The sequence below is a fragment of the Aristolochia californica genome, unplaced genomic scaffold (assembly GCF_029961685.1).
Source record: "Aristolochia californica isolate CCGP_79_NKW_82.1479 unplaced genomic scaffold, dmAriCali1.0.hap1 SCAF_7, whole genome shotgun sequence".
NCBI lineage: Eukaryota > Viridiplantae > Streptophyta > Magnoliopsida > Piperales > Aristolochiaceae > Aristolochia > Aristolochia californica.
In genome coordinates, this window is record NW_027182268.1 from 40916656 (window position 1) to 40928185 (window position 11530).

The following is an 11530-nucleotide window of genomic DNA, read 5'->3' on the forward strand; positions in this document are numbered from 1 at the left end:
CTCAAACTTGAAATAAGGCTTGTTAAGTATAACAAGCTAAACTCAAGATTTTTCAAACTTGGCCTGTTAGCTCGTGAGCCGATTCGTTAGCATAATTTTTTTACGAAAATATCCACGATTCTAATTGCTCTCATCGATTCCCTTAATTGGCTGATAGTTAGTCTTATTTACCTCAAACCTCAAAGACGATCGATAGTTCAACCCTTTTGGGTCTCTCAATATTTAATATCGTTGTTTGTCAATAGAATAAATACTATTGAAAGAAGTATTTGTTATTTCTTTAATTATTTTTATAATTTTTTTATTTTAAATATAGGTTAAATTTCGAACCCAGCTGAGATCTTAAGAGTTCAAACCCGGTTAAGCTCGAAACCGGATAAGCTCGCTCGATGCCACCTCTATAAAAGGTACCATAGCGTTTTTCTTTCGCGATAGAAACCCGTAAGGTTGCTTAAAATACTCGCGATATTATTGGAACACATTTCAACCTTGTGGGCCCGACTTTTCCTCCTAGTAGTTATTCTTATTTCCTACTCGTAATTCTAATTGCGAGTGACTGAGAATCCTACGTGGAATTATCTCAAATAGTTAATGCGCGCAGAATAACACCTCCGTCGTGCCTTTAAATTGTCCCGAACGCGAAGTAAGGCCAGTTCCTTCCATCCTGGCACAGCAAGCATAAGAAAATAATAAAACCCTAGACACCGAGCCGAGGTAAGAACTGAGAAGTCACACCCGGATCGCTTTGATTTCTTTCAAAAATTTCTCTATGCTAGATTTTGGAGGCAATGGTGTTAGTTTCTTCTTATATTGTGTACGTGTCGGTGTGTTTTTTTTTAATTTTTTTGAACGATCTTGGGTCATGTTGTTCTTCGTCCGTGCCACCGTGAAGAAGAAGATCGTATGTAGACTCTTTGTACTTCTGTTTGTCTCTTTGTTTCGCGTTCTGATCTTCTACGTTTGTCTGAACTGTAGTTCCGTTTGTTGATTATCAGTTTCAGTCGAAGGGTTTGGACGGGAAAATAGCTAATCTTTAACTGTTGCTTTTTTTTTTTCTCTGTCAATCGATCACGAATTTCATGTTGAGCTAGGATGGAGAGGAGTATAAACGAGTTTATGTGTGTCGACTTCTCTATGTCTGCAGGCTACGCAATTTTTATTTGTTTCTTTTATTTTGTTCTGTAAATGCTTTTAAATTCCTCTAAAAATTTGCCCTATAATTGTGTTTTCTCCTGTAGTCCGTGCATGCCGTCCTTCGTGTTGTCCGTGCATGTCACTCTTATCGTCGTTTAGGTGGATATACCGGCTGCTGGTTTTATTTTACAAGTTCATGAGTTTTTACAATCATGCAGGGCTGGTTCTGATTAAGTTCTCATGGCTTCGAAACGAATTACGAAGGAGCTAAAGGATCTGCAGAAGGACCCCCCTACCTCTTGTAGCGCTGGTTCGTCCAACCATTGCATTTTCTCTATGTTATTTGGTGAATTGGTGAATATTCATTTCTGTATAATATTTGCAACCACAGAATATTAGTTCTTACCTGTAGAGTTTTTTCTTTGCTCTCAGCATACCAAGTGCTTTATTTGTGGATTTGCTTCCATTCTATATGTCAGAAACGTTGCTTCTCACCCCAAACTTTATTATACTCACATTATTACTTTGGAGTTTTGAAACAAAAAGGTGCCTTCAGGGCCCTGATTATTATTTTTATTTTATTTTATTTTTTGGAAAAGTCGATGATCAGGGCCCTGATGACTGTTGTGCTGTTTATTTATTTACCTTTTTTTTATTTGATTAATGTCTATGTTTAGCTATGCATATAGTTTGTTGACAGCATTCTTTACCCTTCTCGTTAGGAAAAAGGCTTCTGCTTAAATACTAAGCTGAGGCTTTTTGCCTAATTTTAGTTACTTGTAATTGCTGTGCTTTTAGTTTTCCTGTCTGAAATACTAACTTTTTCTTCATCATAGGAAAAAAAAATAACGTTTCAAATCAAAATTTAAATTTCCATGTAATCTATGGAATCTTGACCTTGATTGATAGGATTAAGCTCGTCAGTAAAAATTTGAAAGGCTGATTAAAGAAGGAAATTGTACCAATTTTATTAAATTCGCATTTAAGTATGTTAGACCCTTTTTTTTCTCAAAAATTTAGTGAAATGACGTGATGTGCGAAGATATCATACTTTATCGATAGCATACCTTCCAAATCATATAAGCTCTCTTGTATTTTTGCCTTCTGCCCTCTTTTCCCAATTTTCAGCAGAGTTGGAGTTGTTCTGATGCTCCATCTCTGAAGGAAAAATGGAGGTGTGAGATATCTGCTTAGATTCTAACAAATATTGGAAACTGAAGTTGCAATCTATGTCAACAGTTGTTTTGGTCTCGTCCTATTTCAACATACATAAAATCGAAGTATCTGAAAAAGGACCAAAGTTCTGTTGAAAAAAAAAAAAGATGGAAGTGTGAACATGGGTAGGTGTAGCTTTGTAATTATATAACAACTATGGTGCATGCTTACGTGCTGAGGAAACTTCTTTGTGAAGCGTAATGGATACTATAAAAGATTCAGGAAGATGCTCGGCTTTATCTGATTGTTCAAAGGGGTAATTGGTTTGCTCACATAGCAGTGTGGACTTGAAAAACGCAAGTAACAGCTCTGGGAGATAGGGCATCTCTTTTTGCTGTTAAAAGTTGCCTTTGTGTATGGAGCAAACAAAATAAAAGACATTGTGTATGATATTTCTGAGGCATTTTTTTTTAAAGTTTATTTAGTAATGTAGCTTTGGAATAACAAGAGAGAGAGAGAGGGGGGGGATCCTAAACCCTAAACTTCTATAAGATTTTTGGGACATGATTTTCATAAAGGAACAATTATTCCTATTAGTAGATCAATTGTATTCGCATCTAAATTCCTCGATGAAATTAGAGATAAAAGTCAATTAAATTTTTTTTGGGTAGTTTTAATTGCATTTCAGATTACTATCCAAATCTAGCACAAAATTCTAGACTTCTTTATAATCGAGAAACTCCTCGCACTTTCTCAGCATTTCTATTGACATAAAAAGCTATACAACTCCATGGAGAATAGGATTTTCTGATTAATCCTTTTTCCAACAAAGTTTGAATTTATTGTTTACAGAGATCTACATATTCCTTTTTCATTTGGCTTGGACGAGCTTTTGTAGGATTTTTTTTTTCATAAAAATTATGAATATAACGTAAAGAAACAATATGTTTTTTCCTATTTACAAAAAGTTGTAGGAATGTCACTGCAAATTTTTGTAGTGAATTGTTGTTGTAATAGAGTTATCTAATATTTGATTTCAGGGACGGCAAACCTTTGTTCAATAGTCAGATAAAAAATTTCTTCGTTTAAGTAATTGATTTTTCTTTTTGTTATGAAAGACAATTTTTGATTCATTGAGGAATCTAGTTTGTGGACTAGATTTAAAGGGAAAGAATGTAGGGGCATCGTGAATATGTCCTACTATTCCTTGACTAGTGATGCCTGTAATGGACATAATTCTAAGAAATGGTGTGTCCCTTAAATGACTTGTCATGCAAGAATGGACTCCTCCAGCTCCTGGTTATCTCAAGCTAAATTTTGATGGTTTATCTCTTGGCAACCCTGGTATCTCCGGTTATGGTGGAGTAATTTCAGATCATTCTGGTAATCAACTCTTCATATATGCGGGCCCCCTTGGAATTTCTGATTCTACGAATGCAGAGTTACAGGCTCTCCTCTCCGGTCTTCGTGTTTTCAAAGAAAGATGTAGTGGGCCCCTCCATGTTGAAGGGGATTCTAAAGTGGTGATTGGATGGTGTGAGAGATTGTCTTCTCCTCCGTGGAGACATTGGGATACATTTAAGAAAATTTTAGATATTACCTCGATTGTTTCTTGTTGTTGGACCCACATTCCGAGATCCGCAAATTCAACGGCAGATGTACTTGCTAGGCAGGGAGCTACCCTACAATCTCTGGTTGTAAGGGAAATGCTCCCTCAAACTTTGTAATTTTCTTCTGTTTTATTAATACATCTTTTACAAAAAAAAAAAAAGTCAATAGGGAGACAATGAGAATCGCTACATATGGCTGCATTATTTAAATTATAATTAATTTTCATCTTATGGCAACTAGTATTAGTGAGACCTTGAGATGTTTTTTCAAAATATTGAGTTTAATCAACGGAATTGTCTAGTCATTTAATTTTTTATGTAAATTAAATTCTACCAATTGAGAATTTTTCATTGAACCTTTATCTCTTAAAAACTCATTTTGTCAAGATGTTCTATAAGCAAACTGTTAAGGACTTAGAGGTGATTAGAACAATTAAAATTGGTTAGTCACAATATCCAGAACTCCCGGGAAGGTCTTTCTTATATTTGTCTTTTTATCTTTATCATACACGTCTGTCAACAATTTAAAAGGGAATACTAGCCTTTCATGCCTCCATTGGCAACACAACATTAACCCCAACGTGACTTGGGTGATGTTCCATATGATAAAGAAAAGAGAAAAATAAAAGAATGCCCTTCATACATGAACACCTGATGGACTTAACTCATTTAATATGTTCTAATTTCATCTTTATCCCGTTAGCTTGCATAGCTCGCTTCCTTATAGAAGCATTCTTCCTTAGCCTTGAATCATCATGGCTCTGATACTATAAAAGCAAATGAAACTTAAATTCAAGTAAAAAGTAAAATTCAAGCTTTTATAAAGGAAAGGAGACCTTGAGAGAGAGATTACTATTGATGGGTTGCCCTTCCTCTTTTATCGCGGTTCTGATAACTCTATCAACTCCTTTGCTTGAAAATCTTGAGAGAAATGCCTTTCTTTATGGAAATGAAGACTTTCTCAGGTGGGAAGGCACACCCTCATAAACTCTTCACTTTTGGTATCTTCTCTTATTGTATGTTATTTTTCCCTTGCCTAGCCAGTGTCTGAAAGATGGTTGAGGTTATTACAAGATTCTTATGGTTCAGGGCTTTGGATGGGTTCAAACACCATCATGAAATGGGAGGATACGTGCAAGACTGAGAAGTTTGGGGGCTTTGGAGTGTGGAGCATCCACAAAGTGAGTAGAGCTCTTCTTTTTAACTGGTTTTGAGACTTGAAATTTCTCTTGGTGGCTTAGAGAGGTCCCAAGGGGTAATATTGGTTTGCTGCACCATTCCTTTCTGGTGTCAGATTTTACTTTGGGTATGACTTTACAATGAAATTTTGGCTAGACTGGTGGATGGGTGATCTTCCTCTTTCTAGTACCTACACTTTGGTCTACAACAATGATGCTAACCCCTCCATGTTAGTGCTGAAGCTCTTCCATGTAGTGATAATAGATGTGGCTGGAACCACATATGTAGACATCTCAATGACGAAGAATCTTTAGAAGTGGCAAACTTCTCATGACTTTGGAGGGGTTTTTTTTTTTTATGTTTTAATTTCAGATTGTCGTGGTCTGAAGATACTTTGGACAGATTATTCATACAAAGAAGATACTCAAATAAGCTTATCGGGTCAGCTCTCCAAGTGGGGTGTTTTCAGTCTCTTCTTGCTACTTTACCTTTCTAATCCAGCTTATCCACTCATGAAGCTTCAATTGCTTGGTGCCTCTGTGCAACTTCGAAAGTTTTCTTCCTCATATGAAGTGCTCTCTGATTGGGAGGATTCTCAATTTTGACAACCTTAGGGGAGGTGATGCCGCTACCAACAGTAGCTTTTGCAAGTTTTGGGGCACTGATGAGACAACTGATTATTTGACTTCTTGATTTTCCCTATACTTGGAGAGTTTGGTGCACTATCTGTGCAAGTGTGAAAAGTGTTTGGCTTTCCCCACTCTTTTAGAGAAATCATTTCTCTGTGAACCTTCATTTCCTTCCCTAGAGGATAAAAACATTTGGAGAGCTTATCCTGCTTATATCCCTTCTGGAATTTGGCTGGAAAGAATTGGGAGGCACTTTCAAGGTAAGAGCAGCCGAAAGTAAAAATAAATAAATGTAAGAGCAGCCATCTTACCAGCGTCGTCATTAAAAAGGTTCTCTTCAAATAATTTTTTGGGTGCATGCACTTAAGATTTCAATGATCTCCCTGGATGTCTTTATTTAAAAAAAAAACAATTCAAAGCTTGTTAGCTCTCTTTTGGTCTACATGCATAAGGAGCTGGTTGAGTGGAATCCTTCCCCTTTTGGCTGCATAAAGCTAAATTTTGATGGGTGCTCAATGGGCTACCCTGGGCTTGTGGGCATCGGTGGGCTTTCTGATTCCTTGATGTCTCTTTGGTTGTTTCTTTTGCATGTGCTATTAGTCTGACTGATTCTACTATGCTGAGCTTCTACCTCTTTTCCAAGGTTTCAAAATATTTCACTCAAACATTAGTGTATCCTTTTCCTTTTTTTCTTTCTTTTTTCAAGTATGAACATTAGTGGATCCTTAGATGTTGAAGTTGACTTGGAAGTGGTCATATTGGTGCAAGAATGAGTTGGGTTCCCCACGGAGGCATTAGCACATGTTTCACGAGTTTCAAGATTTAGCTTCTAAAGGATATATCAGAAATTGTTCAGTATTCCCTGTTCTGCTAATTATATGGCTGATTCTTTGGCTAAGGGGTGAACCTTCAATCTTTTGTTAAAAGAGCCCACCTTTTAGTGGCTTGGCATTTCTTTTAGCTTTGGCTTATTAAAAATGGCTCTCTCAAAAAAAAAAAAAATCAGAATCAGTTAGACTGAACAGTGTTTTTTATATCTGATAGAGGCTAATCTTACTTTTTCAATTGGATGAGGAAATTTACCTGGTTAAATGTTGTATGATTGGGTAACAGTCATGTAAAATTTGAAATTAAAGTTAGCATACCTGAAAATCATAAAGCCCAAATGTACAAAAGGTTTTGGATCTATTCATTGAACTTATTTATTGGCCACATGGCAAGCCATGCCAAAAAACTATGACAAATTGATTTTGGATGTTCTTCTGGTTCTAGGGTCCTGTACCCATTATACCATTTTCAGTACTTTGGTATCTTGTGTATTCTCTGTTCTCAGTGTGCTAAGAAAAGCCTGTCTGGAGTTTTAGATGATGAACCACCGATTCTGAAAAACTTAATTGAGCTGTCTGGTGTAACTAGTTAAACCAGATCTTTAACATTGTTAAAGATGGAATTGACTTCTGTCATATAGTTTCAGCACTATGTTTATTTGTTTCCTAGTAACCGAAGACTGTTAGGGTAGGAAACAACTTTTCTGAATCTCATATAACTTATTGGATACATTTTCTGAACTTCATTAGAACTTGTCTAAAATGTCATGTGAAGCATATATTTGTATGTATTTTTGGTGACACAAATATTTATATGTTTTAAAATGCTGAAGGTTAACAATGAAAAAGTTTTAGATATTTGGTTTGACCAAGTTGTTTAATTAGGCATAAGAATATATTATTCAGTAATAGTTTTATTTTTAGATCCCGCGAATGAGAAATTCTATTGCAAAATGAAAAATTAAACAATACAAAGGAGAGGGAAAGGAAAATCCTCAAGCCTCAAAAAGGAAGGGGATAAGAGTCCCAAATGATAACATGATTCTTGGAAACACCTTCTTTGGTCTGTCTATCTGAAATGCTATTAACTAATAAATTGCAGTAATTAGCTATGCAATAACTGCTTCACAAAAACAAGTGTTGTTAATTTCTCTTATTGTTTTGGATAAAAGTGGTAATATATTAAAAGCAAACCAAGATTTGATTTAACTTCTCTTTTTTGTTGTTTGTTTCTGGCAGATCCCTAAATGGTCTCTTGTGGCATTTTCTTTAGCATTTCATAGAAGGCTTAGAAAACTTCTCTTTCCATTCTTTTATTTTCCATTTTATGTATATATATAGCATTTCTATCTTTGGAATCTGGCTATTGTTGAACAGGCTCTGTTGCTTGTGCTAACATGTGTAAACAAATTTAGATGTATATGTATGAAATTGAAGTCATATGCTTTTGGATCATGATTGTCATCATTTTTTTTTTATAATAACGAGAAATGGATTGATTTTATAAGATCATGATGTATCATCATAATAGCTGTTCAATCCTTCTCTATTTTGCTTTTGATTCATATTTGAGAATTCATACATGTGTCACTTGTCTCCAAGAAATAGTCATAAAACATCTGTTATAAAACTACCAGGTGTAGATGTATCCGTTTCCGTTTCTGGTGAAAGGGAAAATATCTCTGTTCATATTTTTTTTAGTATTTGAATAATTTTTTCCATTGATATAGGTCCAGTTGCTGACGATATGTTCCACTGGCAAGCGACTATTATGGGTCCTGCAGATAGTCCTTTTGCAGGTGGTGTGTTTCTGGTGACTATTCACTTCCCTCCAGATTATCCATTCAAGCCTCCTAAGGTATCTATTCCTCTGTGTATGAATGAGTCTGTTTTTTTGTTTTTTTGGTTAATTACTCTTGCATTGGCGTAATGGTCACTTGGAGGGGATTCAAGTCTTTGGTTCAAGTGTCACCAGGGTAAAAGGGTTTCAACATTCAAAAAGAAAAAAAAATAATGTGACTAAGATAGCTTAAGATAACTCTTTAATAAATTGAGTTGGATTTTTAAGGACTTGGTTTCAGAAAGACATGATTCTTCAATGAAAAGTATTATAGAACAGCTCTCTAAATGTCACCTTGACGATGATTTATAATATATGTATGCATCTCGACCAACTGAAATTTATTGTATTGTTGAATGTAGATTTTAATGCGTGTGTTAGCTGACTTTACTTTCCTCTCTCTTGTTTTGTTTTACAATTCTATCTTCATCATTTCATATTACTTATTATGATGTGAAATTTAGAAGAAAATGGAAAATTTGAAAAAGAGAAGAATGTGTTGAGAGAAAACTCAAGCAAGATTGGCCAATTTAACTTTTGCCAACTATACATTGACCAATCATCATAGTGATGGTCAAGGCTGTGAAAACTCTTGTGCTTGATTTTGGAAGATAGTAAAGACAAGAAAGAAAGAAAAAAAGAAAGAAAGTCTTTTGAAGACCTCCTTCACTTTTTTGTTTGTTTCTTTTCTGTCTTAAAAAACGAGACTCGAGGTTATAAAGGAACTCTTGAGCATTGCTTTACTTTCCTGCATATTGTATTGATCAAGATTGTTGCAAAATGCCCAAATACTATTTTCTTGATACGGGAAATTGGCTTACATGCATTTTTCTTATTCCATAAGAAGTGTGGGTATGCCTCAAATAGAACAGAGAAAAAAAAAAGGGAGAAAATGAATCTGTTCTGTGTACATGAGCAAACAGAACGGTTTATAACTAATAGCTCAGAAAAGTGGAAATTATACTCTTTATAATTGGATGTTTACCTTGGAGGACTATTGATGATCCAGGTGGCTTTTCGTACCAAAGTTTTTCATCCTAATATCAACAGCAATGGTAGCATCTGCCTTGACATTCTAAAAGAGCAGTGGAGTCCTGCATTGACAATATCCAAGGTGATTATGTCTTTTGTTAACACGGTTTTTTTATTATTTTCATTGCTCATCTTTGGATATATGATCCTAATTGAAGGTGTTGATCATCTTTGGATGCATGCTTTACAGGTCCTACTGTCTATCTGCTCGCTGCTAACTGATCCAAACCCAGATGATCCATTGGTGCCCGAGATTGCTCAGATGTACAAGACTGACAGGGCCAAGTATGAATCAACTGCACGATCCTGGACCCAGAAATATGCGATGGGTTAGGCAGCTTTCCTCATGCTTCGTATGTTGGGTAATATTATAATTCTGCTGAATATACCAGTAAATAAAAGGTAAAATAGATATAGCGACTTGAAATTCTCTCCTTTCCCGTTAGCTTGGACAAGAAGTATGTGACTTCAAGATCGTAGTGGTCTTCCTTTTCTGGAACTCAGGTTACTTTTTATATGGCGTGGCAGTGATGCATTGTAGATTTTATGAAATGTGTAATTAATAGATCCTGGTATGAGCTGAGTTCCTAATTTGACTCGTTCGAATCTTGCTAAGATGGAGTTCAACCCATGCCATAAAAAATGGTAGCGTGGTTTTAAGCGGACTGCTCCCATGGAGGATGGAGAGAATAAAAAAGCCCTGCAAAAATGATTTTCTATAGAAGCTCGAATAAAGCTTCCTCCTGTTTTTTGTTTTCCAACTATAATTAGATCCGCGGGGAAAAGTTGGAGAAAAAAGTGGAAGAACTCTATGCTGTTCTTTTCTTAGGGTTGTCATTCCCGCTTCTAATTGAAATGTACTTAACACAAGCGTTTGACTATATATTGCCTAGTAGCATTTAGAGTGGGATTAGTGTTGTCGACGTAGGGTTTAAGATTGGCCAGTTGAACCAGTTTCAACAGGCCTCGGTTGTGGTTTCATGTGCTAAAACATGGAAGGTAAAGCATGGTCGACTTGAGCAGTTTGAAAACTTCGTATAGCTGGGAAGCTCCTTCCTCGCCTCTTCTATTTTGTATGGGAGGAGAGGTTTCTCTTCTGGCGTCGAGGCGCGGCTCTTTCCGACCAGAAGAGAAAAAAAAAAAAAAAAAAACCAGATTTATCCCTTATTTTAAGAGCACTCTTTTTCACTAACAGTTCTGGTACCAAGCAAATGACTGTACTTGATCGTTTCCGATGTTAGTTGTAGAGTATAATAAATCGAGGCACTCCCTTTAATAGTGCATAGAGCGTTACTCCCGTGGAGCATCGTAATGGGGGTAGTTGGAAGAAAGTGGAGCACAAAATGCCAAACTGGGGAAGTTGAGAAGCCAACAAATGGGTCGAGCCACGAGGAATCTCAAAAAAAGCTAACGCATATATTGCCTTTTGTCATCTCTCTACAATGTTACATGGTAAAAGATTGATTATTTTGGTCCAATACAGCAGTAGCTGATCATAGCTTTAAGACACCATTTTTTGTTCAGTAGGTTGCGGATTTCTTGTTTCTTTGTACATTTTTGGATGTTTTTCTTTTTCTTCGATGGATAGTAAAATTGGAAAAAGATTCCAGCGCACCAAAATTGCAACTCATAGCCACATCTCACTGTTGTAAAGAGTGGAGGCGGTCCAGATTGAATCGAAACGTAGCTTAGGAACAAATAAAGATTGAAAAAGAGTACTGTCTTATACGGTAAGCCTCCAAACTGCCCGGTTGGGACCGCTCAATGACACCGGCGCTCCTACGTAATCTCCCCTTCCCCACTGATCGCGGGACCCACTCTACTCTAACCCTGCGAGCTACGAAAAGATCCCGAACGAATCATCACGTTCACCCAACCCTAGTGGATTGCCCCTTTCTGTTACCATTACTTGATGTCGTTACGTCATACCCCCACCACGAATATTCCTGCTCGTTTTGATTTTACCTTAAAGCAGGAAATTTCGTCCTTAATTACATGACTGCCATTTCCGAATCTCTCGAGGCTCCACTTGGATTAAAGAAGAAAAAAGTTCGTCGTTAGTTTATCGCATTAGTTACTTTTTAAAATTCTTTTCCGGTTTGTTTCTAGTTTTGGTCGAATTAC

At 36.3% G+C, this 11530-nt stretch overlaps 1 protein-coding gene across 1 annotated transcript; it reads left to right on the forward strand.

The window, feature by feature from the left end:
- Positions 1-612: 612 nt before the first annotated feature.
- LOC137936038 (ubiquitin-conjugating enzyme E2 28-like) lies at positions 613-10004 on the forward strand. Its single transcript, XM_068780546.1, has 5 exons — positions 613-714; positions 1353-1444; positions 8265-8392; positions 9384-9488; positions 9597-10004. The coding sequence occupies exons 2-5, from the start codon at positions 1375-1377 to the stop codon at positions 9738-9740; spliced, it is 447 nt and encodes a 148-aa protein (XP_068636647.1). The 5' UTR covers positions 613-714; positions 1353-1374; the 3' UTR covers positions 9741-10004.
- The last annotated feature ends 1526 nt before the right edge of the window (positions 10005-11530 follow it).